General features: G+C 43.8%; 2 protein-coding genes across 2 annotated transcripts in view; one reads left to right on the forward strand and one right to left on the reverse strand.

The window, feature by feature from the left end:
- Positions 1-14,243: 14,243 nt before the first annotated feature.
- Positions 14,244-15,630, forward strand: FAM163B (family with sequence similarity 163 member B). The gene is made up of 2 exons (XM_044661288.1): positions 14,244-14,404; positions 14,981-15,630. The coding sequence occupies exons 1-2, from the start codon at positions 14,312-14,314 to the stop codon at positions 15,371-15,373; spliced, it is 486 nt and encodes a 161-aa protein (XP_044517223.1). The 5' UTR covers positions 14,244-14,311; the 3' UTR covers positions 15,374-15,630.
- Positions 15,631-23,802: 8,172 nt separating this feature from the next.
- Positions 23,803-26,864, reverse strand: part of ADAMTSL2 (ADAMTS like 2) — a 58,201-nt gene continuing 55,139 nt past the window's right edge. The window contains exons 19-20 of the mRNA XM_044663951.1: positions 26,014-26,158; positions 23,803-24,775 (exon numbers count right to left, since the gene is read on the reverse strand). Of these exons, the coding sequence (XP_044519886.1) occupies positions 24,657-24,775; positions 26,014-26,158 (264 nt within the window). The 3' untranslated portion in view covers positions 23,803-24,656. The remainder of the gene's footprint in view (positions 24,776-26,013; positions 26,159-26,864) is intronic.

The raw sequence follows: 26,864 nt of genomic DNA on the forward strand, positions 1-26,864 counted from the left end.
GGTCATAAAAGCTGGTGGTTTGGACTTGAAAATCTGTTATGTAGAAGAGGAGTTCAAATTGTCCTGCTTGGCTTCCAGAAGAAAATCTAAAAGCAAGAAAGAAACCAAGTATTTATTAGAGCACCCACTATGTACCTTACACCTTACAAATATTATCTCATTTGAGCTTCACCACAACTCTGTAAGGTTGATGCTATTATTATTTCCATATTCCAATTAAGGAAACTGAGGCAAACAGAAGTTTAAGTGATTTGCCCTAAATGGTCACACAGCCAGTAAGTATATGAGGCCAAATATGAACTCAAGTCTTCTTGATTCTTGACCTAGCACTCTAGGTGCTGCACCACCTCATTGCCTAATTCCTAAAAATGGGTATATTGTCCAAAAGGAGTGTATTTCTACTCTATATAAGTAAAAATGTCCTAACTGTCAGATAGTGGAAGAGGTGCTCAGGAGGTTTGTATCACTGATGACCACTTGTTAGGCTTATCAGATTAAGGATTTCTCTTCACATACAGATTACACTTTCTAACTTTGGAGGAGGTCCTGGACACCTCTGGTTTCCTGGTTTAAATGGAATGGACTTACTCAGAAAGTGGTGATGTGTGGGGTAGAAGAGATTCTTATTCAGGGTCAAGATGGGATTTGAGGAAAACAGTGGCCCAGCATAAAGAGAACTTGGCATCAGAGGACCTGAATTCCCATTCTAGAACTTGTCATTTATCTTGTGACCTTGGGTAAGGCACCTAACTTCTCTGGGCCTCAGTTTGCTCGTGTGTAAAATAAAGGAATTGGACTAAATGACCTCAGCTCTGAACTGAGGATCCTAAGTGGCCTCTGAAGCCTCTTCCAATTTGAGATTTATTTAGATCTAGGAATTCAGAGAAAGTAAGGTTGTGGTAGAGTCACTCAGGAAGGGCTTCATGGAAAATGGGACTCTTCAGTTGGGGAACAGGGCTCCTTGAATATTCTTCAAGGGCAGTGGTTCCCAAACTTTTTGGCCTACCATCCCCTTTCCAGAAAAAATATTACTTAGCCCCCTGGAAATTAATTTTCTTTTAATTTTAATAGCAATTAATAGGAAAGATAAATGCACCTGTGGCCATCACCGCTCCCCTGGATCGCTGCAACACCCACCAGGGGGCGGTGGCGCCCACTTTGTTCTAGGGTAATCATTGCCCCTGGCTGGTAACCCTCATAACTAGAGTTTATCAAAGTATTTCATTCTCTTGGTTTCTGAGGGCAGGCATGGGGGAATATAAGAAAGGGAATGTGCCAATCCTGCCCACCAGGTGGGAAATTGGGGTTAGGATTAAGGGGGTGAGACTCCCATCTCACATTCTGTTCTTGTAAAAGTGGGGAGAAGAAGTTTATAAAGCTTTTTAAACAGTTTATGGTCCAGAGGGACAGATTAACAGTTCAGTGAGATGCTTGCCAAATTGTCTTGGCTAGTGGTTCTGATATTTCAATAAACCATCAGAGAAAAGAAAGAGAATTTTTTAAACTGACAGATTGCTCCTTTACTCCAAACAGGAACTGGGGTGGCCTTTCTAAAAGAGTTAGACTGGCCTTGTTCCTCTAAACTGCCCTCGTATTTTCTATAGAGTCTCTCGATTCCATCTAACTCACCATAGGAACACTGAACTTTATCATCATATTCATTCATTCATTCATTCATTCATCCATCCATTCATCGAACATTTATTAGGCATCTACTGTATGTAATGCTATGTTAAGTACCAGGAGAGATTAATAATTAAGTTAAGAAACAAGCTCACTCCATCTCTTTGAAAAGATAAGAAGTTCACAAGTGTGTGATACATTACCCATATTTTAAGACTTTTTCCATGATTTTTTCCTTTGTATTTTTGTCCTTTAAAATATTATTTTTATACAAGATGGCTCTCAGAAAAGGAGAGGGAGGAATGCTGGGAGAAATTTTGATGACATAAAAAACAAAAGATATCAATTAAAACAAGCATAAAATGCACAAGTTCATGCATTCATGAAACGATGTCTTATAGGCAAATAATTCACAGAGAACTTTAATTCACAATATCACATGGAAAGCACTTTAGAATGATACAAAACAAAGTAATATGTGAGATCTCGGGGATCAGGGAAGGCTTCCTTGAAGCCTTGAAGAAGTGATATTTTACATGGGCTTAAAAGAAATGGCAGGAATTCAGGAGGTGAATAGAAACAAGGAGAGCATTTCAGGGATGGGGAACAGGGAAAGAAATAGATACTTGAGGTGTCTGAAGGGTAGTTAACATAAGAGAGGAGTCACATGAAGAAAAGTTTGAAAGGTAGAGTAGTGGCAAATTCTCAAAAACCTTGAACATCAGGCAGAGGAGTTCTTGAATTCAGCCTGGGAGATGATTGGGAGCCCTGAAGGATTTTAATATTTGCACTCTCCCACTGAGTTGTTATAGAAGATATATGCCTGCAAATAATTTTATAAACATTGTGCTACAGTAAAGCATAATTATTGTTGTTGTCATCATGTCGTTCGATTATTTTTGACCCTTTAGGTTCCCATTTGGGGTATCCTTGGCAAAGATATTGAAGTGGTTCACCATTTCCTTCTCCAGTTCATTTGACAGATGAGGAAACTGAGGCCAACACAGTTAAGTGACTTGCCCAAGGTCACGCAGTTAATTAAGTATCTGAGGTCTTCCTGACTTTAAGCCTGATGCTCTGCTATTCTCTCATCATAACATTATACTGATTATTGTTGTTGTAGTTAAGTTTTTACAGAGGAAGTAAAAGGCCTTCATTTCTCACCTTGGCTAAGGTATTATTTTCTGAAGTAAGTTAAAATGATTTGATTTAAATGATGGCAATAGAGATCATAAATTGTGGTATAATGAATAGAATATTGGACTTAAAGGCTAGAGACCTGGGAGTGGTTCAAATCCTGTTCTAGATACTCACTTGCTAGGTGATAGCTAGTGGGCAGGTTCCTTAGCATCTCCTGCCTCAGTTTACTACTCTAAAAATAGAAATAATAACCATCATACTACGTGCCGTACAGGATTGACATGAGGAAAGTGCTTTGCAAACCTTCCTCAGTAACTGTGTTTTTGACTAGATCAAGAGGCAGGTATGTGCTGATAAATGTTAAACTGACTCTCTGGATGGGGGGAATGTACACACAACATATTTGTAATCTTAATCAGCATTATTAACATTTTCTCCAACACTTTCATAAGTCTCGAAAATCAACAAAACAATAAATCTAACCCTGATTTGTAAGTGGGAGTTCAGAGATGTAAATACTCACACTGAAAACTTAACAGTTGAGAGCTAATCCAAGCTGACTCTAGCACACTACTGGCTAAAGGGAACCAGAAAGATAATCTACTTGAAATTTTGCATTTAGATTAGCAAACAACAGGTTCAGAGAGAAATGACTTGCCTAAAGTCACTCAGTGACTTAGTAAAAACTAGACCTAGAACCCATGTCTAGCAGTTGAGGCAACATGCTAGAAAAGAGTGAGTGCCACAATGGGAGTCAGACTATCTGAGTTTGAATTTCATCTTACTACCTACCTCTGTAACTTTGAACAAGTCATTCGAATGCTCTGAGCCTCATGTTCTTCATCTGTAAATTGGGAAGATTAGACTTGGTGTGATCTTTAAGTTCCCTTCTGGCTTTAAATTTAATGATGCCAGGTCCTACGAGCCTGTCTCCTGACTTGTAGAAGAGCAATGAAGATTTCCACCATAGACTAGGGCAATCTTTTGAGCTTGGTGTGTTAAAATTCGCCAAAAAACCAAGCATAAATCAGGTGGTGTGTCACATCAAGGAAAAAAACAATAATTTCATGATATTTGTAGTTTAAATAACAAAAATGTATAATTGTAATGTATAACTGTATTTAATAAACCAAAATAGGTAAATTAATATAGGTAGAATTGTTATCTAGAATGTGCAGAGTGTCTACACTACACTACAGCAAATGTTTCATCCTCAGAATGCAGCCCCATGCTTCTCTGTATGCAGCTGCATGTCATCAAAAATGGCTACATGTGTCAGTTGCTGACATGCATGTCATAGGTTTGCCATCACTGGACCAGGGTATCTCCATCCCTTACCAGCTAGAGGCAGCTAGATATCACAGTAGAGAGTGGCCTGGGCCTGGAGTCAGGAAAACTGAGTTCAAATCCAGCCTCAAACACTTACTAGATAGATAGCTGGCCCTGAGTAAGCCACTTCATCTCTGGCTGCCTCAATTTCTTCAACTGTAAAATGGGGATGATAATAACACCTGCCTCCCAGAATTGTTGTGAGAAGCAAATGAGATGGTATTTATTTTTTATTTGTTTTTTGTTTTTTGTTTTGTTTTGTTTTTTTTTAATTTTAACTTTGAATATTTTCCCCGAGTTAGCTGTTTCATGTTCTTTCCCTCGCCCCAAACCCCCGTAAACCCCCTTAGCTGATGCACAATTCCACTGTGTTACACATGTATCATTGATCAAGACCTAATTCCATATTATTGATAGTCGGACTAGAGTTATCATTTAGTGTCTGCATCCCCGATAATATCCCCATCAGCCATGTGTTCAAGCAGTTGTTTCTCTTCTGTGTTTCTTCTCCCACAGTTCTTCCTCTGAATGTGGCTAGTTTTCTTTCTCAACTTGATCTGGATCCTTGCATTGCTGCTAGTAAAAAAGTCTGTTATATTCAATTGTGCCACAGTGTATCAGTCTCTGTGTACAATGTTCTCTTGGTTCTGTTCCTTTCACTCTGCATCAATTCCTGGAGGTCATTCCAGTTCACATGGAATTCCTCCAGTTCATTATTCCTTTGAGCACAATAGTATTCCATCACCAACAGACACCACAATTTGTTTAGCCATTCCCCAATCAAAGGACATTGAGATGGTATTTAAAGCACTTAGCACACTGTCTGGCACATAGTAGATCCATAATAAATGTCCACTTCTCCACCAGGCAGCAAGATTGGATTTGGTTCCCTTGCCCTCTCCCATTCCCCTCAAGGCTGCAGGCTCTTCCCTGCCCACAGGAGGCTTCCACCTAAGAATAGTTCTACCTCTTCTGCTTTCCCAACAAAGGAGCCCGGAGCTCCCCAAAGCCCTCTTCAACCAGGCTAGGCTTATTAAAAGGAGCTTACTACCTAGACTTGTGACTTCTTATATCCTTCTTTATAAACAATACTTGCATGGTATGGTTCCGACTCTAAGTGCTCTGGGAGTGGAGAGAAGGGAGAATCGGGGAAGGCATCCCAAAAGGGGGAGAGCTTGAGTTGGATTATAAAGATGATTCGGTTTTGGCTAGGAGAGTGAGCAAAAGCATGAACAGAGAAAGGAGGGACTCTGGGGCACTGGAGACTGGTCACAGTTAAACAGAGAAGCTGGCCTTCTGCCAGGGGGCTGAGCTGTCATTGTGTATGCATGGACTGGGGACTTGGCCTCTCCACCCCTGGCATTCATTTGAAGCATTTCTGTTCCTCAGCATATCTAAAAGGCCTGAGATCAGATCCCCCGACAATGTGCTCCAGCTGGCACAAATACAGGTGTCATGGAGATAGCTGCTGACAGCCGTTGGGGTTGGGCTGGGAGCCTTCTGTGGGCCAAGTACAGAGGGCTGGACGACGTTCCCCATCGCCACACCAGGTTGCTCTCTCCTTCCAAGTTGTGGAGAGAATCAGGCAGTGGCAGCAAAGATGAGGACCCCTCCAACTCTGCTCTCATGGCGAAACAGTCTCAGATGACAGTGGGCTCAGATGAACTTCCAAAAGCTATTTGGGAAGGTGGCATGAGGGACAGAAAAGAAGCCAGACTCTTCTGGGAATGGTTTATAGGTCTCCAACTGGCCTTTGCAGCGATCGTGATGACTATCATCCAACCCCTTAACATTTACGATAACTAGGGGTGTGGTGGTCTTAGGCTCGGAGCATCGTATTAGGTCAGAACTGGAAGGGGCCTTAGAACATAGAACGTCAGAACTGGAAAGAACCTTAGGACATAGAACACAGAGCAAGATGGGACACTGGAGCTTAGCTCAGACTTTGCATTTTTCAATCAGTCCCTAGCATTTCCCAAAAGGACTCCTTACCCAAATCCTATCCCTGACTCCCACCCATAGGGAGAATTTCAAATGAACAAGAAAGGAAAGGGATGATGTGGCAAAGAGCACTTGCAGTAAACTCTTTTGGACAGATGTGCAATTAAGACACAATCTGGTCTTTCCAGGCATTCCCCATCTACCCAATCCATCCCACGGACCACTGCCAGATACAATCTTCAAAAAAATAAAATAGGTTTCATCATGTCCTTCCCCTGTCCAAAAATCTTCATTGTCTTCCCATTATGAGCCTAGTGATTGGTAGGTATGGACTTATGAACCCCAAAGACTAGTATCATCCTTGACTTCTTACTCTCTCTCACCCCTCATCTCTAATCAGTCATCAAATCCTATCAATTTGGGCTTCATAAGATCTCCCCAAAATGCTGCTTTCTCTCCTCAGACACTACCACCACCCCAGTGCAATCCCTCTCTACATCCAGACTCTTTCACTTGCCTGCTAGTGAGTCTGCTGGCCTCAAATCTCTCCCCACTCCAGTTCCATCCTCCACTCAGGCACCAAAGTGAGCCTCCTAAAGCAGAGTAACGCCTCCTACTCAATCAACAACTAAATAAAATTTAAAATCTTGTGTTTGGCATTCAAGCTCCTTCAATAACATGCCTTCCTCTTATCTTTCCAGGCTTCCTATACTTTCTTCCCTTCTGTTTCCTACGGCCCAATAGCATAGACATTCTGACTATTTCTAGCACAAGATGCTTTTCCTCCTGGCTCTGCATTTTCTTTTTTCTTTTTAAATCCTTACCTTTGAATCCCCAGCATTTAACACATATTAGGTTCTTCATAAATGCTTAAAAAAAACTCTTATCTTCCATCTTAGAATCTGTTGTTGGAGAAACACACCAAGTCTGTAATTGGGTCTCTCCTCAAGAATAGGAGACTCAAACTCTGTTCAATCCAGAAATAAGAAAAGAATTTTATTTGAAGAAGTGGTTTATGGTGGTATAACAGCCCAATAGCTGGTGGAATAGTCTGGAAGCCAATCAGGTAGCCTTAGGACTGATGGATAAGCCCAGAGGCTAGAAGTCCAGCCTCTTTGGAGCCATAGAATGGAATAGCAGCTCCTGCTATAGAGTGGCAGCTTCCACTGAGGAGTGGCAGCTACCCTAGGGATCAGGTTTGGCATATTTATTGGGATCTGGGAGCTTGGCATCTCCCTTTCCAAATTCAGGAGGAGGTATGTTGTAGGGTTTGTTGTCATAGGGAATAAGGAGTATGTGCAAGTTTGAAGAATTCTTCTGGAATGCCAGAGTCCCTGGTGCGCAGGTTCCGTGTTCTCCCATTGTCTACCTTGTTATCATTTGTCAATGTGGGAGAGGTCTCTCTGCCCTTCTAGAATGAGAACATTGGGGAGTGGGGGGGGAGGAATGTGGTACATTAGAGGACCACTATGGGTAATTAATTATGTCTTATAGTTCTAAGAACTATGTGAGTAATTAATAAAATAGATTAGGCACAAAGCTAATGCCTCAAATGAATATTACAGATCCAGCGAACAGAGTGGGTAATTGATCAATCTGCAATTTATGCTTGATTAATGCTGAAATGATAGGTTTTGCAGTTGATATTTAAGCAATGCTAACCAGTGAGAAAGGCAAGATTTCAGAGTATGAGGGTCCTGTTCCTATTACTGCCCCTCATCACATCAGATCGATATTAAGTATTGGTTCCAAGGCAGAAGAGCAGTAAGGGCTAGGCAATTTGAGGTTAAGTGACTTGCCCAGGGTCACACAGCTAGGAAGTGTCTGAGGCCACATTTGAATCCAGGTCCTCTCATTTCCAGGCATGGCTCTCAATCTACTGAGCCAACTAGCTGCCCCAGGTTCTTCATAAATATTTAAAAAAAAAAAAAAAACAGAACCTTTGTCTTCCATCTTAGAATCAATACTGTGCATTATTTCCAAGACAGAAGAGTGGCAAAAGCTAGGCAATGAGGGTTAAGTGACTTGCCCAGGGTCACATAGCCAGGAAATATATGAGGTCATATTTGAACCCAGGCCTCCCATCTCTAGACCTAACTCTCCACCTAATGCTTCTTGACTGGACTTAAATAAGTACTCTTAAATGCTGTGTGCTTTATTCCTACCTTCACTAGATTGTAAACTTCTTGAGGCTAAGGACTATATTATTCCTTGTATCACCCATGGCACCTAGCCCAGGGCCTAGCCTATAGCAGGAGCTCAAATATTTGTTGGGTCAATAAGAGAATGGTGACGTTGCTACTGGCAATTTCTCTGTAGCTGCATTATTTTAGAAGGGCAGAGTCTGAATCCCGCTTCGTCTAAATCCCTCTATCATTTGTGGGTTTTCCCAAATTTTCCTTGTACTTGATGATATTCTCTTTTTCTATTCTGTTTCCTAAATTAGACTTAAGCTACTTTGGTCAGAAATGGTGTCTTCTGTTCCTATCCTGTTCACCTCAGAACCTGGCGCAGGACTGGGAACATAGAGCCTCCCCAATAAATATGCTGGACTATTTGATTTTTTTTTTTGCTTGACCTGAAACTCCATAATTAATAATAGCTTGCATATATTTGGAAGTTTTCAAAGTGCTATACTGCTGTTTTTTCATTTGACCCTCACAGCAATCCTTTCTGGTCAGTGCTATCATTAACTTCATTTTACACATGGAGAAACTGAGGCCAAGAGATGTTAAGCAACTTGCACAGAGCCGCACAGCTAAGTAGTGTCTGAGAATAGGATTTGAACTCAGGACTTCCTAACTCCAGGTTCAGTGCTCCATCCTCTAGGCCACCTAGCTGCCTATATAGTTCTGGCTGGATATGGTCTATCATTTCTACTTTTAAAAGTCCACTTCAGGGGTAGCTAGGTAGCACAATGTACAGAGCACCAGGTCTAAAATCAGGAGAATCTGAGTTCAAATCTGGCCTCAGACACTTCTTAGCTGTGTAACCCTGAGCAAGTCACTTAACCCACATTGCCTGGCCCTTGCTGTTCTTGTGTCTTAGAATTGATACTAAAATAGAAGGTAAGGGTTTAAAAAAAACTCTACTTCAAATTGAGGCAACATGACTTTATTAAGTGCTTATTAAATATGCAAGGCACTATGCTAAGCTCTGGGAATAAACAAGCAAAAAGACAATCTTATTGTCTTCAAGGAGCTTATATTCTAATGGGTCTTCCATTAATCCAAGTTCTGGCTACATGGCTTTGGCCAAGTCTCTTCTTTCTCTGGAATTCAGATTCCTCCTCTGTAAAATAATCATTTTAATAATAGTTAGCATTTATATAATGCCTTCTACGTACCAGAAACTTTTTTGATCCCCACAACAACTCTGGGAGAAAATACCCTATTTTTTTTTCATTTTACAGTTGAGGAAACAGAGACAAGTAACAGTTAAATGACTTGCCCAAGGTCACACAACTAGTAGGTGTATAAAGCTGGATTTAGGTCTTCTTGACTTTAATTCACTGCATTACCTTGCTGCCTCTAAAATGATGACATTGGATAAGATGAATCCTAAGGACTTTCAAGCTATGATCGTGTCTAATCCTTTATGAATTCCTAAAGTAAACCTATAGCTTTTAAACAAAGAACATTGCACTTGGGGGCTCTAGGAGCCTTGGATTCCAGGTCTACCTTGCCCCTCACTCATCGTGTGACTATTGAACAAGACGGTCGATTTCTCTGGGGCCTCCATTTCTTCATCTATAAAATGGGGGTGATAATCCAAGCCCCTGCTTCCCTCACAGGGTTGGTGTAAGGATCAAAGAAGATACTGGATGGAAAAGCACTTTAGAAAGTACAAGGCTCTATAGGAGTACGGCGGATTATTGTGGTACTTTGCTTTACCTGGTGAGTCGGGGAAAGGCTAAAGCAAAACACAGCTGGTTTTGCTCAGAGCTGAGTCTGTGCATCAACCCAGAATGAGGGAGGGCGGTGGAAGCATGCAATTTAAGAACTCTTCCTCCCACTCTGAGAACCACTACTTGACTTGTTTCTCCTCAACAGGAGGAGCATGAAACTTGTCTGGACCACAAGGCTCTTTCCCATGGACCCCGATCCCAACCATCGGGAGGCACCCCGCCACCTCCACCTGCCCCACCAGGCTCCTTCCCTTGCCCCACACACACACCACGTACTTGGAGCCTGAACTTGTCTTACTCTTGCAGTCAGCAGGGCCCAGGCAGGGCCAGCTGGCTCCATCCCGACTCTGGCAGCCAGCCAGGCCAAGACTGTCTGTTGGGCTTTGCAAGAGCTGGTGTGAGTGAGTAAGTGTGTGTGTGTGTGTGTGTGTGTGTGTGTGTGTGTGCACCTCCACTTGCTAGGCCCTAAGTTCCTAGGAACCTGCAAAACCTTAAGGGCCCCAAAAGTTTCTGAAAACTCCCCCTTGCCCTTTCCAGGATCATCTTCTCCAAGAGAGGCAGGAAAGGTTTAGTGGGAAAATCCCTAAATGGGGCATCAGGAAACCAGAGTTCCAGAACCAGCTCTGACACCAAAGAGCTGGGGGGCCTTCAGTAAATTGTTACAGGAGAGTGATCCTGATTCGGAGGAGTTTCCTACTTCAGGAATTACCGGGCCCAGATAAATCTTTAAAAAATAAAAGTGATTTATTAGTAAGTCGCATGGCTGGGAGACAAGATGGAGGTTACGTCTTCAAAGGAGCAAAAGATAGGGTTTCTGTGTGTTTCAAGGAGAGCTGACTGTGTGATGTGTGGCAAGAGACTGGAGAAAGGGGGGTTGGGGATGACAAGGGCGAGAGACTGGGGGGAGGGGGTCTGAGGCTGTGAAAGTTGTCTATCAGGGAGACATGTAGATCTCAAGAGTATGAAATACAAATACCATTTTTATGTTTATCAGTAGTTTTCAGGGATGATTTTCTCTGGCCAGGCTGCATTCCTGGGATCAGAAGCTCAGGGGAGTTCTTGAGGTGTCCCCTTTGGATTTCTGGGTTTCCCACATCCCACTCCATTTTCCCCTCTCTTATTTCTGGATCCCACTACAAAATGACTTCCCTGGTAATTGCCCAAAGGGGGCCTTTCTTTTCCTTATCTCTAGGGTACAGTAGAAAGAACATTATTTTAGGTTCAGGGACCAAAGGTTCAAATCCTGGCTCTACTAACTTGGACAAATCACAACCTCTGTGAATCTCAGTTTCCTCATCCAAAAATGAGGGGATTCTAGCTCTGATATTCAGTGGTTTTTATGAGTCTCTAGTCACCTAGAAACTTATTTACCCCTTATCTAGGGGGCATATTTCCAACAGATAGGGCTCTTCCTCCTAGGATTTATAGCTAGGATGAACCCTAATGATCATCTGGTGAAGAAGTCCTTAACCTTTTTTGTGTCATGGATCTTTTGGCAATCTGGTGAAATTTATGGACCCCTTCTCAGAACAATGTTTTTCAAAGTACAAAATAAAATATATAGGACTACAAAGAAAACCAATTATATTGAAGTATAGCTAGCAAAAATTTCTTAAAACAAGTTTATAATCCCTAAACTAAGAACTTCTGATCTAGGTGCAGCTAGGTGGCTCAGTGGATTGAGAGCTAGGCCTAAAGACAGGAGGTCTTGGGTCAAATCTGGCCTCAGACATTGCTTAGCTGTATGACCCTGGGTAAGTCACAACCCCCATTGCCTAGCCCTAACACTCTTCTGCCTTGGAACCCATACACAATATTGATTCCAAGATAGAAGATATGGTTGTTGTTATTGTTGTTTTAAAGAACCTCAGAACCTTTCATCTAGTCCATCTTCATTGGGGGTTGCTATAAATAATCAGAGCTGAAATTATGTAGGTTCCAACTTGGCAAAAATCCAGGCCAAGCTGTGGAAATGGAGGGAAACTATATTTGCTACCCTTGGGGCCTCCAGAATTGATATCCTGATGTAACACCAGAGCAGAGGATAGGCCTTGAAAAGGTCATTCTCTAGCTTAGACCCACTGACCCATCAGAGAGGACTCAATGAGGGAGGGGCTGGTGGTGTTAGATTCTAACTCTAAAAGGATTTAGGGAAAAGGAGGGAACTCCTGGTCTGAAAGCATCAACCCAGAAGACTTGCTTTTTTCTTTTTAATTTTTAACTTTTTAATTATTAATTTTTATTTATATATCACCTTTGTTTCTCAATATAATCCTCTTTACTCTCAAGGGAGACATTCCCCTATATTATAGGGACTATAGCAAAGAATGAAAAGAGGAGGGGGAGATGGTTCAGAAAAACTAAGCAATGTGTAAGCCTAATCAGATGTAAATATATAGAGGCATTTCTATATAAATATATAGATATAGATATATGCAATGTTCCACACCTATGAGCCCCAACTTTGATGAAGAAGGGAGAGAGATACATTCACATATTTCTCCACTGAGGCCAAGCTTGGTTATCATCATTTCAAAGCATTGAAGTTTTTTTCTTCCTTCCTTCCTTCCTTCTTTCCTTCTTTCCTTTCTCTCTTTCTTTCTTCTTTCTACCTTTCTTCCTTCCTTCCTTTATTTCTCTTTCTTTATTCCTTTCTTTTCTTCTTCCTTTCTTTCCCTTCCTTTTTTCTTTCCTTCCTTCCTTCTTTCTTCCTCTCTTCCTTTCTTCCTCTGTTCTTATGCTTTTCTTATAGTCATTGTGTATGTTTATCTCCTGACTGTGTCTACCTCACTCTGCATTAATTCACATAGATCTTCCCATGATTCTCTGCAATCTTCATATTCACCATTTCTCAATAGCACAACAATATTCCATTATAGTCATGTATCACAATTTCTTTGTTGTTGATATCCTTCAGTCATTTTTCAGTCTTGTCTGACTCTTTATGGCCCCGTTTGGAATTTTCTTGCCAAAGATACTGGAGTCGTTTGCCATTTCCTTCTCCAGCTCATTTTTACATATGAAGAAACTGAGGCCAGCAGGGTTAAGTGACTTGCCCAGGGTTACATATCTAGGAAATATCTGAGGCCAGGATCTCCTGACTCTAGGCTTGGTGCCCTATCCACTCTACTACCTAGCTGTCCCTCCCTCATTTGTCTTTAACCCTTCCCAAATCAAAGGAGGAATCTAATTTTTCTAGTTCTTGATTATTGCAAAAAAATACCTATCAGGGGGGCAGCTGGGTAGCTCAGTGGATTGAGAGCCAGGCCTAGAGACAGGAGGTCGTAGGTTCAAATCTGATCTCAGACACATCCCAGCTCTGTGACCCTGGGCAAGTCACTTGACCCCCATTGCCTACCCTTACCACTCTTCTGCCTTGGAGCCAATACACAGTATTGACTCCAAGATGGAAGGTAAGGGTTTACAAAAAAAAATACCTATCAGTATTTGGAGCTATATAGTAACTCTTATCAGGGACTGCCCATTCCTGCCACTCACTGGCCAACAAAATCCTAAAGCCTGGACTCTCACATTCAGCCAGGAATTTAACAATATTTGCTAGGCACCTACAGGGTGCTAAACCGGATGCTGGCCTCTGGGGACACAGGAATGAAAGACAGTAATGCCAACAATCTCACATTCCTATATCGTTTTTTGAGGTTTACAAAAAAAGAAATTTCCCTTCAACCCCTTGAGATTAATCATATTCCTGTTGTTGTAACCATTTTACAGATTAAGAATAAGATAATAGATATAGAGATATGAGAGAGAGACAGAGAGACAGAGACAGAGACAGAGATAATAGATATAAAGATGCTTTAAAAAGGATAAAGCAAGGTGGCTCAGTGGATTCCAAGCCAGGCCTAGAGACAGAAGGCTCTGGATTCAAATCTGGTCTCAGATACTTCCTAGCTGCATGATTCTAGACAAGTCACCATTGCCCAGCCCTTAACACTTTTCAGCTTTTGATTCAATACTTAATATTGATTCCAAGACAAAAGGTAAAGGTTTAAGAAAGGAAAAAGAAAACCTGAGTTGAAATCAGCTACTTACCAGCAGTGTAACCTCTGGCATGGGACTTTGGCTCAGTTTTCTCTTCTGAAAAATGAAGGCTTTGAGCTGGATGAATCTTTGAATCTTTCAGCTCGAAAACCCTATGGAGCTGCTTCCTTTTCCTCCCTCCTTCCTCGAGGGTCTCCAAGGCACCGCCTAGGTTCAGGGCATTTGCCTTCCCCTTTGTAGGCCTCTAGGGAGGATCTGGTTGGTGCGTGTGTCCTCACCCCGGCCTCCCTCCCTCCCCATCTCAGCATCTTTTCTATGTGTTTCAAAGCCTGTTTGTGTCTTTCAGGTAGTTAATGGAGAAGCGGGCGAATGACAGCCGGGACTGTGGTCATCACAGGTGGAATATTAGCAACAGTCATTTTGCTCTGCATCATTGCAGTCCTCTGCTACTGTAGGCTTCAGGTACAGTAAGGATCCGTGCCTGTTGGGTTGGGTTGGACCAGGCTCTGTCCGCGGCTCCGTTTTCTTCTAACTTTTGGAGAGGGTCCCCTGATTGAGTCCAAAAGGAGGTTATTGGGAAAAGGAAGGTCAAGCCTCAAAGACTATACAAGCCAGGCAGGCCTGGCCTGATCCCCAGCCTGGCCTCTGTCTCACCACGTGAGTTCCTCCATCTGTAAAGTCAGTAGTAAGAGGGAGAAAACTTTGGACTTTATTTTTTTTTTAAACCCATATTACCTTCCGTCTTAGAATCATGTTTTGGTTCCAAGGCAGAAGATCAGTAAGGGCTGGGCAATGGGGGTTAAGTGACTTGCCCAGGGTCACCCAGCTAGGAAGAGCCCAAAGCCAAATTTGAATGCAGGACGTCCCATCTCTGGGCCTGGCTCTCCATCCCCTGAGCCACCCAGCTGCCCCCAAAACATTGGGCTTTAAAACCTGCCTGCCTCCCTGGGATGTTAGGAGAATCCTATATGATGACGAATGTGAAAGCCCCTTGGCAATGTTAAAAACACTAAGAATTATTTCATCTTCTGCATCCAGTATTACTGTTGCAAGAAAGATGAGTCAGAAGAGGATGAGGAAGAGCCTGACTTTGCCGTCCATTCCCACCTCCCACCACTCCACTCCAACCGAAACATCGTGCTGACTAACGGGCCCTCGCTCTACCCATCGTCCTCCTCCTCCTTCAACCAGAAGTCCCCGCAGTGTCGCACCATCTGCCCCAGCTGCTCCCACTACGAACCGCCAACCTTCTTCCTTCAGGAACCAGAGGAGGTTCGAAATGGGGGTGAGCGTGTCAACTATAAGAACATCAGCCAGGAAGACATAGAACTGCCCGTGAGCTTTGGTGGACTCCAAGCCCTCAATCCCAACCGCCTCTCCGCCATGCGCGAAGCCTTTTCCCGAAGCCGCAGCATCAGCACCGATGTCTGAGCTCCATCCCAACTCCCCGGTGTGGCACCCGGCGAGGAGCGCTGGCCTGGGGGTCGGGACTTGGGTTCTAGGCACGGCTTTGCCACTAACTCACTCTGTGACCATGCCACGACCCCCTCTTGGCCTCAGTGGCCTCACCTGTAAAATCAGGGGCTTTGAGTAGATGGTCTCTAAGGTACCTTCCAGTTCCATCCTTCTTTGACTTGGGAGCCCTCAGTTCACCCTCCTGATGTTGAACAGCTTCACCGTTGGAGACATCCCCGGGGAGGTCTGACCGAGAGAACTTAAGAGATAATGAATGTATTTGGTAGTTCACTGATCTGACAAAAGAACAAGTTTTTTAGTCAATCAGCAAACTGTTTCCTCAACTGCTTCTCTGTGCCCAGCTCCATGTTAGGAACTACCAGGGGAACAAACAAACAAACAAACAAAATATGAAACACATTCCCTGCCCCGAAAAAGTTGACATTCTAGTTGGGAAGGGAGGGCACATGACAACATAACAAAGTAGCAGGCAGTCTGTGTTTAATACCCAATGAGGAGGTCAAAAAGGAAGCGAGGAGGAGGGAAAGGTCCCCGGATGTGGGGCAGTCAGGGGGGTGAGCCTCAGAAACAAAAGTACGTAAATTCCAGCTAAGAGATATCAGTCACAGAGTGAGAGGGCATGGAGGGCGAGGAGGAACCCAAGAATTAAGGTAGTTTAAGCCGTTGCCTCCATTATTAATGCAATTTTGGTACCAGGCCATCTCTGACTCCCAGAGAAGTGTCCTAAGGGTCACCACACGGGGTGTCTTGTCTCACATATCAAACGACTGCCTGAGGCTGGAAGGACTCAGTGCCTGCAGGCAACCAGGAACATATAATCTCCTCCAGCCCCCAACGGACATGAAGGAATTCCTCTTTTCAGTTTCTTCCCATCTTCTTGGAACCCTAGATCCCTTTGGATCCAAAATGGTTTTCTGGCCTTGTATGACCCTGCTGGTGGCAGGGAAGCAGACTACATGAGGAAGGAGAAAATGAGGATAAGGATATTAAAAAACCACCTCATTTGTAATCAATAGTAACTAAGTACAAGGAGCATCTTTTCTCCCTTTTCTCCTGCCCCCAACATACACAGAAACACACAAAATAATATTAAAAAAATTTTTTTAAACTGACCCCAAATTTGCCCCAAGACTTCCTGAGTCTGTCTCTGTCTCTGTCTCTGTCTCTGTCTCTCTCTCTCTCTCTGTCTCTCTCTCTCTCTCTCTCTCTCTCTCTGTCTCTCTCTCTCTCTCACACACACACACACACACACACACACACACACACACACACACACACCATTCCATACCCACATCATGCCATACCACACATCTCAAACTCATCCTGTCCTCCTTGGCAGAAATGAGATGGGTTCTTGCTTGTTGATGCAGCCCACCTATCTACTAGAACAGTCCATGGAGTTTGACTCATTGTCCCAGATGCCAGAAACCAGTTTGACCCATTCTCTAGCCTGCCACCCACCTTCTATGAGGAACATTGATCCATAAATCTAAACAACAGGGTTCACTCCAAATTCTCTCTTGACAGGCCCCCAATTCCAACAATTTCCTTTTCAAATATATTAACCTGAACACACAGCTCGCCAACACTGGTACCCATCTTCCAGGTCTGATGGAAGAAAGAAATCAGTTCTAACATGCTGATAAGACAAATCCCCTAATCCTAATGATGGGCAAGTCCCTTCATCTTCAGTGAAAGCAGCCATTTGTAGAGGTCTCCAGTCATTTCCTATTTAGTAAACGGCAATGCTTCCTCTTTAGTGGCAGTTCATTAAATGATATTTTTTAAAGGGTGGATGGGTGATGGGTGGGGGGACAGCTAGGCAGCTCAGGGGATAGAGAACCAAGCCTAGAGATAGGAGGTCTTGGGTTCAAATGTGTCCTCAGATACTTCCTAGCTGTGTGACCCTGAGTAAATCACTTACTCCTCATTGCCTAGCCCTTACTGCTCTTCTGCCTTGGAACCAATACACAGTATTGATTCTAAAATGGAAAGTAAGGGTTTTTTTAAGGTACAGGAAACTTTTCTGCCTGGAAAATCCATGTTCCTGAGCTTCTCTCTGGATTCTCCCAGTTCCATCTCTGGAGATTTCCCCTTCAAGACTATGCTGGAAAGAATTGGGGGAAGAAAAGTCCTTGCGAGAGTCTTCCCACAACCAGAGAAGAAGGTACTCCTCACTGAACTTTCAGTTAAAACTTCTTAGAAGACCTGCTCTTGATGCAGGGCACGCTGTTGTTTTAGGAGTTGTGGTTGGTTTATAAATATTGTGTGCACCGTGACAAGATTATTTTCTCTCTTTCCTAGAAGGCTTTTCATTCCACAGAAGAGGTTTCAAAGTACATGAAAGATTCACCACTTTTGGTATTCTGGATTTTCTTTCTTCTTCTCCGTCTGCCTTGGTTTGTAGCACATTAGATTTGCCCAGTTAATCCATCCCTGAATGGGGCAAGTAGTCTGGGAAGCTCTGGCGTGAGTTTCTTTGCCAGGGATGGTGTTCTCAGTGGTCTGATGTCCTAACATAGCTTGAACCAAACTCTGACTTTGTACAATTCTTATCTGAAGTTGGTTCTGTTGCATTTGACTTGGGGGGGTGGGGAGGATGGGGAGGGCAATTTCCTGTGGCTGTTGTCTTTCTATTTTCCTGTTTTCTGATCTATACATAACTATAAAACATATAGACGTAGTTAACTTTTAAATGAAACAAGAGACGGGTCAGTTTAACTTCCCAGAGGTGGATTGCTGAATGGAACTCCCGGCCTGCCAGAAAAAAAACAACAAAACAAAAGGAAATAAACCTTATCTTTGACATTACTGTGGAGAAGAGGCTCTTTAATCTGTCCCCATTTCCAGACCACTCTTTATAGTGGGTTAGGGAAGAGAGGCCATGCTGGCCGACAGTGACATTGTACAGAAGTCTGACTTTAGAAGAAAGAATCTGGTGAGTGAGGGCCAGGCCGTAGCCCAGACATATAATTGGTGTATGGGATGGTTTTGAAAATGAAAGGCTAAGAATCACAACTATTACAGTCATCTGGCTTTGGGTACGGGAGTGGCCCCCATACAGCCCACCTGAAAATATGAGAGATTTTTTGTCCCCAAAGTGAGCAGGGAAAGGGGCCACATTTGTAATCCATGAGTGGAAGCAGAGCAAGGCTCCAGGGAGAATGTAGGAGGTGCCTACAGAATAATCCAAGAAACTCCCACGTACCAAAATAAAGGCGACCGATTGCTTTATTCTTTCAAGTCTTTTTTTTTAATACTTACCTTCTGTCCTGGTATTGGTTCCAAGGTAGAAGAGCAATAAGGGCTAAGTAAATGGAGCTAAGTGACTTGCCCAGGGACACACAGCTGGAAAGTGTCTGAGGCCAGATTTGAACTGAAAACCTCCCATCTCCAGACCTGGCTCAGTCCTGAAAGTGCATGGGACAATGGCTTGCTGCCCCTATTCCTTTAAGTCTTAAAGAATGCCCCTTGAAATGCAAATATCCCATATCCGACACACTCTTTGATATTAGCTGGCACATTAATAATCAGCAGGCCCTTCAACAGAGATTTATTAAGCAAGAATAAGAGTGAAATATAAGGTGAGAGACAGAAGGGAAAGGACGGCTCCAAAGACAGATTTGTCTGACTTCTCAGTTTGCTGAAAGTTGGCCCTGACTTGTTGAATAAAAGGGTCAAAGAAAAAAAGCTTTGGGGGACTCAAATGAGGTGGGCATCTGCTCAGCCTCGTGGCTTCTGACACATCCTCTTTGGGTGATCTTGGGTAAGTCATTTAAGCTCTTTGAGTCTTAAGTTTCCTTATCTGTAAAACAAAGGGGGTTAACATTAGATGCCTCTGAAGTCTCTCTTGGCTCTAAATTTAAGATCAGATCATTAGCCCTGGGAAGCCCTATGAATGTTGTCATCTTGTCACCCAGTCCTCATAAACCCTGAATACTGCAAGTAAGTCAGCTCCTTCCTACCTTCTCAAGGAAGAGGAGAGAGCAACCCTGATAACCATGCTAATTCATAAGAAAGAGCACTGATTCTGGCATTAAAGGACTTGGGTTCAAATCCTTCTCTTGCAATTTACTAACCATATGACCTTGGACAAGTCACTCAACTTTGACAGATCTTAGTTTTCTCTTCTATAAAATGAGAGTTGGATTTGATGGCCTCTGAGGTCCCTCTCAACACTAAATCTATGACTCTATGAAGCAAATTAGTACAAAAGAGCCATGGTGTTCAATTGGTATTGGTGCACAAAGCAAAAAAATCAAGTTAGTTATAGCCTAGCTAAAGCTAGGCATTTGTCACCACTAATTCATTACTGGATTGGAGCAACAACTTTTTTCCTTTCTGGACCTCTTTCCTCATCTGTAACACGAACAGGTTGGACATAGCTCTAAAGTGCTACCCTCAGTGGTCATGGGAAAGTTTGTTTGGAACAGTTCTACAGACCCTGGTTTGGGAAAGGACAGGCCCCTGGCCTAGAAACACTTCTTGAGTGACCAATTTCCCTCAGTCTGCCTCCTGGCCTCCTGGAAACTGCAGCAAGGGATTGACAACTGGAAGATCCAATCAGCCTCACAGAGGCTTAAGTTCCTATCAATTCAGTCACTGGGTAGGCAGGAAGATCTCTCCATCACCATCTGGAAGGACTAAAGAACCCCCATCTAAGGTGGGTTTCTTTGAAGTTTTGTCATGTTTGGAAGGAGGCCCCACTGTTTTCTAGGAAAAGATGGGGAACAGGGACCTAAGCCACTGGGTGTCCTTTTCAGGTTTAGGCATGAGAGGTGTCATCTTTGTCCCAGTTCTGTCTGTCTCTCTGTCTCTCCCTCTCTTCCTTCCTCTCTCCCTCCCTCTCTCTGTCTCTCTCTCCTTTTCCCTCCTCTCTCCCTCTCTCTCTCTCTCTGTCTCCCTCTCTCCCTCCCTCTCTGTCTCTGTCTCTCTTTGTCTCCCTCTCTTCCCTTCTCTCTCCCTGCCTCTCTCTGTATGTCTCTCTGTCTCTGTCTGACTCTCTCTCCCCCACTCTGTCTCCTCTCCATCTTTATCTCTGTCTCTCTCACACACATACATACATTCACTTTCTGTCTCTGTCTCCCTCTCTCTCTCTTTCTTCCTCTTTCTTTCTCTTTCCTTCCCTTTCTCCATCTTTCTGTCTCTATCTGTCTTTCTGTCTCCTCTCTCTCTGTGTCTCTCTCCCTCTCTGTCTCTGACTCTCTCACAGACACATTCTCTTTCTTTTTGTGTCTCCCACCTTTTCTCCTTCTGCATTTTTCTTTCTCTGTCTCTATGTGTTCCTGTGTCCTCTCTCTCTCTCTCTCTCTCTCTCTCTCTCTCTCTCTCTCTCTCTCTCTCTCTCTCTTCCTCTCTCCCTCTCTCCTCCCTCTCCTCCCAAAATAGGCAGCTAGTGCTACAACACGTGGAGTGAGCCTAGTGTCAGGAAGACCTGAGTTCAAACCTGACCTCTGATGCTTCCTAGTTAAGTGACCTTGGACAACTCAATTCACCTCTGTTTCCTCAGCTGTAAAATGGGAATATGAATAGAACACCTCCCAGGGTTGTTGAGAGGATCTCACGGGATTTAATATTTGTAGAAAGCTTAGCCTGGCATGTAAGCAATGCTGTAAAAAGTGTTTATTCCCTTCCTCTGTCCTCCAGAACACAGTTGACCGTGATCCACCTAGAGAAATGGTTAAACCCTCCAGCCCATGGGGTTTTGTGAAGCTCAGGAGAAAGAATTAATATAAATACTTTGCAAACCTTTTTGTTATTTGTTGTTGTCCTGTCGCTTTTCAATTGTGACCCCAGATACTGGAGTGATTTGCCCTTTCTTTCTCCAGCTCATTTTACAGATGAGGAAACTGAGACCCACAGGGTGAAGAGACCAGCTCTGGCTCACAGAGATAATAAGTCTCTGAGGCCACATTTGAACTCAGGTCTTCCTGATTCCAGGCCTGGCACTCAATCTCTCGCACCACTGAGCTGCTGTTGGCAAACCTTAAAGCATTATCTAAATGCCAGTTATCAATATTATTGTTAGCCTCCAATCTGGAGATGACTGCATTCCCTGCGCCTTGTAGTATGCCCCTGCTGAGCTCAGGCAATGTTTATGGAACACTTGGGATGTGCTGGTAATTGTTTAACCCACTAGGAGATGGGCTGGGGATGGGAAAGGGGGAAGGAATGCACATAACACACACTTTTAAGTTTAATCTGCCTTAACACTTTCCCAAGTCTTAGACAATCAGCAAAACGAGTCAAATTCTTATTTGGCGTGCCTCTTTCTGAAGTGGAAATGCTCATGTTGAACACTGAGCAAACTGAAGCAGCTCAGAGCTGGCTTTCCCTGCCTTTCCAGTGGCTCTGGCATGCCCTACTCAGGTCATCATATGCCAATCTTGCTTTGAGCAACAGCCAGAGAGGCAGCACACTATTATGAATGAAGCACAGCATTGGGAATCTAGAGACCTGGATCCTAGCATGGCACCTGGCACCTGGTTATTCCTTTGTTCAGTTGGGTCTGACTCTTCGTGACCCAGTAGACCATGCCATCCATGAGGTTTTCTTGGCAAAGATACTGGTGTGGTTTGCCATTTTCTTCTTGGGTCGATTAAGGCAGCCAAAGGTTAAGTGACTTGCCCAGGGTCACATAGCTAGTAAGTATCTGAGGCTAAATGTGTGACGCTGGGCAAGGCATTTAATTAATTTAATTAATTATTTTAATTTTTATTAATTTATTTAAACTCATTTGCCTTTCATCTATAAAATGACCCAGAAAAGGAAATAGCAAACCACTCCACTATCTTTGCAAAGAAAAACCCAAAACTAGTCATGAACACTCAGATACGACTGAAATGACTCAACAACAACTTCCTGACTCCTCTATCCACTGAGGCATCTATCTGCCTGGAGGGTGAAGGTGTTTAATGCTGTTAAACAGATGGAGTAAAGCCCTAGCCATGGCCTAGAACACCTCACTTCCTGCCTCTCAGCCCCAGCTTTCTCATCTGTACTGCAGGGTGGGCAACACAGAGAGTCCCTAAGGCTTCTTCCAGCTCTAACATACAATGTTCCTTTTCTTCCCTCCCACAACCTCCCCCAACCCCCCCCCCATCCTTACTTTCTATCTTAGTAACAATTCTAAAGCAGAAGAGCAGTAAGGATTAGGCCAGAGATGGTGAACCTATGGCACATGTGCCAAATATGGCATGCAAAGTGTACTCTGCACCCTCCCTCCCCTCCCCCTACCCCAGAGTTTGTTACTAGAAATGCAGAGGGACTTGGGCAGAACTGCTCCCCTCCCCCTCTCCACTGTGGCTGATGTCATTTTTTCACATGCCCCGCCCCTCTGCTCAGCAGCCAATGGGAGTGCACAAGGGATAAGGCGGTCAGCTCACAGGAGGCAGAGCTGGAGGGGAGCAGGACACTCAAGCCACTCTTCTCCCCCTCTCTATACTCACTGAGGATATTCCTCACATCCCCCACTCTTCCACCCAGCAGCCCAATGGAGCACTTTCTCCCTCCTGTGTGTGGGGTAAGGTGTAAGGGGGGCACAGTGGTTTCTGGGGGGCAGCACTCCATCTCTAAAAGGTTCACCATCACTGGACTAGGCAATCCAGTCTAGGTGATTTGCCCAGGGTCACACAGCTAAGAAGTGTTTCAGGTCAGATTTGAACCTAGATCCTCTCAGACTCCAGGCCTGATACTCTATCCACTGTGCTAGCTAGCTAGCTTCCCCTCACATAAAGCATTCTATCCTCGTGTCTTAGGGCCCATTCCAGCTCTGACATTCCATTTTGTGAGGTCTTTCCCAGTTCTGAAAAGATTCAAAGATCCCTTCAGGTTCTGACATTCCATGTTCTAAGTTCTAACATTCTACATTCTAAAATCCCTTTCAGCTCTGATATTTCATAATTTTTTTAAGTTAGTTGGTACAAACTGCCTCAGTCTGGTTGTCATCAAGGCCTGAGACAGACTTTTCTGGCCCTTTCAACAGGAGAGTTGTGTGTTATTGCCACTCTAGTGATGGCAGAAATCCAGAGTTCTCCCTCAAAGCTTCATGTGCTTCTTTATAATAATGAACATTCATATTAGCACTTACTATGTTCCAGGCACTTCACAAATATTACCTCATTTGATCCTCACATAAACCCTAGCAGGTAAGTGCTATTTTTATCCCCATTTGATAGATGAGAAAACCGAGGCAAAGAAGTCAAGTGTCTTCCCCAAGGTCCCCTAACTAATTAGTGTCTGAATTTGGCTTCAAACTCAGACCCTCTCGACTCCAGGCCTGGCATTCTACCTGCTGAGCCACTTCACTTGCCTCTTCCCCTATCTTCCCCACCAGCTCCAAACATCCAATATCTAGCATGGCAAGTAAATGGAACAAGAAGCCATCACAAATATGACAACTTTATTAACGTACACAGATGAGTACTGATGAATGATTATAGGGATAAAATCCACTGTTTGTAAACAAATATATTAAGGAAAAATGCGTCTTTTTGTGATATAAAGTGCAGGTACGTTTCATTATATACACTTCTGTCAGCATTGATGATCTTTTATAAGGACTATGAAACTGACATTTGGTTATGAGATAAAATTCTCTGAAAAGTATACACCTACATATTACAGTCTTCTGTTCCCCTCTTCTCCTAGAGAGTCCCTCACCCTTGGGCCCAGAAAGAGCTAAGGGATGAAGGGTTCCGTTCCAAGGCAACAACTTGTCAAATTAACCGGAAGGTCGTCCACTTTCCAATAGGCTTTGGTCGCCAAACATGCTACTCAGACTCCCTCCCCTGCTGGACTTTTGAGAGCAAAAAAGAAGCTGTTCCTGGAGGCAGGAGACCAAAGGCCAAGGGTCAGAGGGGAACCCCCCCCAAAAAAAGCAGAAACAAATATACAAGATCCTATGTACATCCTTCCATAGCCAGACACTATGATCATAGAGTAGTGGGGAAGCAGGGATTAGGGTTTCCAGCCTTGAAGCCCAATGCAGGTGCCCGGGGATCTCGCTCCGTTGGGACCAGCTGAGGAGAGGAGGCTTGGCAGAGCATGGCCAAAGTCCCTTCTCTCCAAGCAGAGGGCCAATGTTTATTTTCACAGGCTTGTGCTCCCAGCTACCAGGAAGGGCTTCAGTGAAAAGAAGGGGTGGAGAGATGCCCTTCCAGGGGGCTCTCCAAGCCCTTCAGTCTCTTAGGATGAAGTCCAGGCCAGGGTGAAAGGGGATGGCTTGCCTCTGAGGAGCCTAGGAATGGCTGGGTCTGCAGGAGCGACAGCAGGCCTTACTGTAGTACCAGTGGCTACAAAGGTTGACCTTGATGGCCAGAGCACAGTTGGTCCCTGGCTGATCCTGGCAGCTGTCATCTGGAGAAAAAAAAAATGCAGGGAAGCATGGTGAAGGGTGATGCCGAAAGAAAGTCAGCAGGATCCTTGGGGCAGTGCCTCACCTTCCTAGAATTTAGTTGGCCTCCCTTCTTTAGCCCTCTCCATCTCTATGTGAGCTTGCTGTTTGCAAAGCTATCCCAAAGCTCTCTCACTGCCATCTGGAGAGAAGGTTGCAGTCAGGTAGGGATTAGACTGCCAATTTCTTTGATTTCGCCTGAGTTTACTAGACCATAATTCCTGGAACAGTGGGTCCTCAAACCATGTTGTGCAGTTGTGTGACTCTATGATTCTATTTGGGATTTTCTTGAAAGACACTGATATGATTAGCCATTTCTTTCTCTAACTTATTTTACAGATAAGGAAACTGAGGCCAAAGGGAGCAAGTGACTTGCCCAGGATCCCATAGCTAACAAGTGTCTGAGACTACTGTTCCACCTGGCTTCCCTTAAACTATAGTGTGGATTAAAACCAGAACTGTAACCCCAGATTAGCCCCTAGCACTTAGGCTTCTTCTGAGCCTCAACTTCCCTATCTGTAAAATGGGAATATTCCTATTTAGTATCCTTTCCTTTCCCAATCTATCAACCATGCTCAGAGGAAGCACAGGTTACTTACTGTCTAGAGGGAGATTTGATCTTCGCAAAAGAAAAACATGGCAGAAAGTCAAAGTGATGCCAGATACATATTTGGGGGGGGGGGGCGAGAGGAACAGGTACTCTCTGATTTAGCACTGGAGTGAAGAGAGTGGTGTTACTGGGGACAGTGGGACCATTTCTAACAAATAGTTAATTTCGAACAAAAATCCCCCATGATGTATGGGTCCACCTCTTAGAAAGACAACAGCAGAGGACATAAAACAATTATGAGATCTAATCCCTGCCGCCCAAGAATTTATAGTCTAAATAGGAAGTCAAACTTCATAGTCATAAAACAATTAGGGAAGTAAACTATGCTAGCATATTAAGTAGGAAAAACTCTATTTTTAAGACAGTGAAAAACTAAAATGGCTAAAACAGAGGGGTTATTTAGGAGAATAAGATGGGTTGGACAAACCATTGTCCTTGAAGAAATCTGCCAATCCAGGATATGATATTCCATACTGAGCCTATCAGACCAATCCCAGGAGGCCCAGCTAGAAGGCAGAAGGTCCCAGACCCACAATGGCTCTCTACGGGCCACATCTCCAGGCTTCCCCTCCCACATGCAGCCCTTCTCACCTGGAGGTTCTGTAGGACATGGCTGCAGGTCACAGGTCTGTTTGGCGACAGGTTTCACCAGTGGGTCACAGCCTCGGACAATATCTGTTCCTTGATAGCATTTCACATCACGCATTCTCACACCAACACCACAGGTTTTGGTGCACTAAAGAGAGCATAGAGAGTTCAGGCTTAGGTGAGATTCTGCCCACCTCAAGCCAAACAGAGCAGAGACCCGTGTGCTAAGCAAGACACATGTGCAGGCTAGTCTGATCCAATCTAGGCAGCCTTTGAGATGGAGCCTGGAACAGGACACATTGAGAGATACTGTCTTTGTGACTTTGGATGAGGCACAGTCCTATAGGACAGCAATATCTTCCATCAAATGAGTCTTTAATAATCAATTTTAGTTTACTTTCAGGTCCACAATCTCTCCCTCTTATCTTCCACCTCTCATTTTCATTAAAAGAATACCAACTACATTACAAACATGTATAGGCACACAACACATTAGCAATGTTCAAAAAAGTCTGTCTGCACTCCGAGGCCATCTCAGGAAGTGTATAGAATGTTTCCTGAGTTTTCTGGAACTGTGGTTGGTTACTGTGTTGATCAGAATTCCAAAATCTTTTCAAGTTGTTTGTCTTTACAATATTGTTGTTATTGGGGCAGTTGGGTGGCTCAGGGGATTGAGAGCTAGGACTAGAGACAGGAGGTCCTAGGTTCAAATCTGACCTCAGACACTTCCTAGCTGTGTGACACTAGGCAAGTCACTTAACCCCCATTGCCTAGCCCTTCCCAGTCTTCTGCTTTGGAACCAATACACAGTATTGATTCTAAGATGAAAGGTAAAGGTTTAAAAAAACAAACAA

The sequence above is a fragment of the Gracilinanus agilis genome, chromosome 2 (assembly GCF_016433145.1).
Source record: "Gracilinanus agilis isolate LMUSP501 chromosome 2, AgileGrace, whole genome shotgun sequence".
Lineage (NCBI taxonomy): Eukaryota > Metazoa > Chordata > Mammalia > Didelphimorphia > Didelphidae > Gracilinanus > Gracilinanus agilis.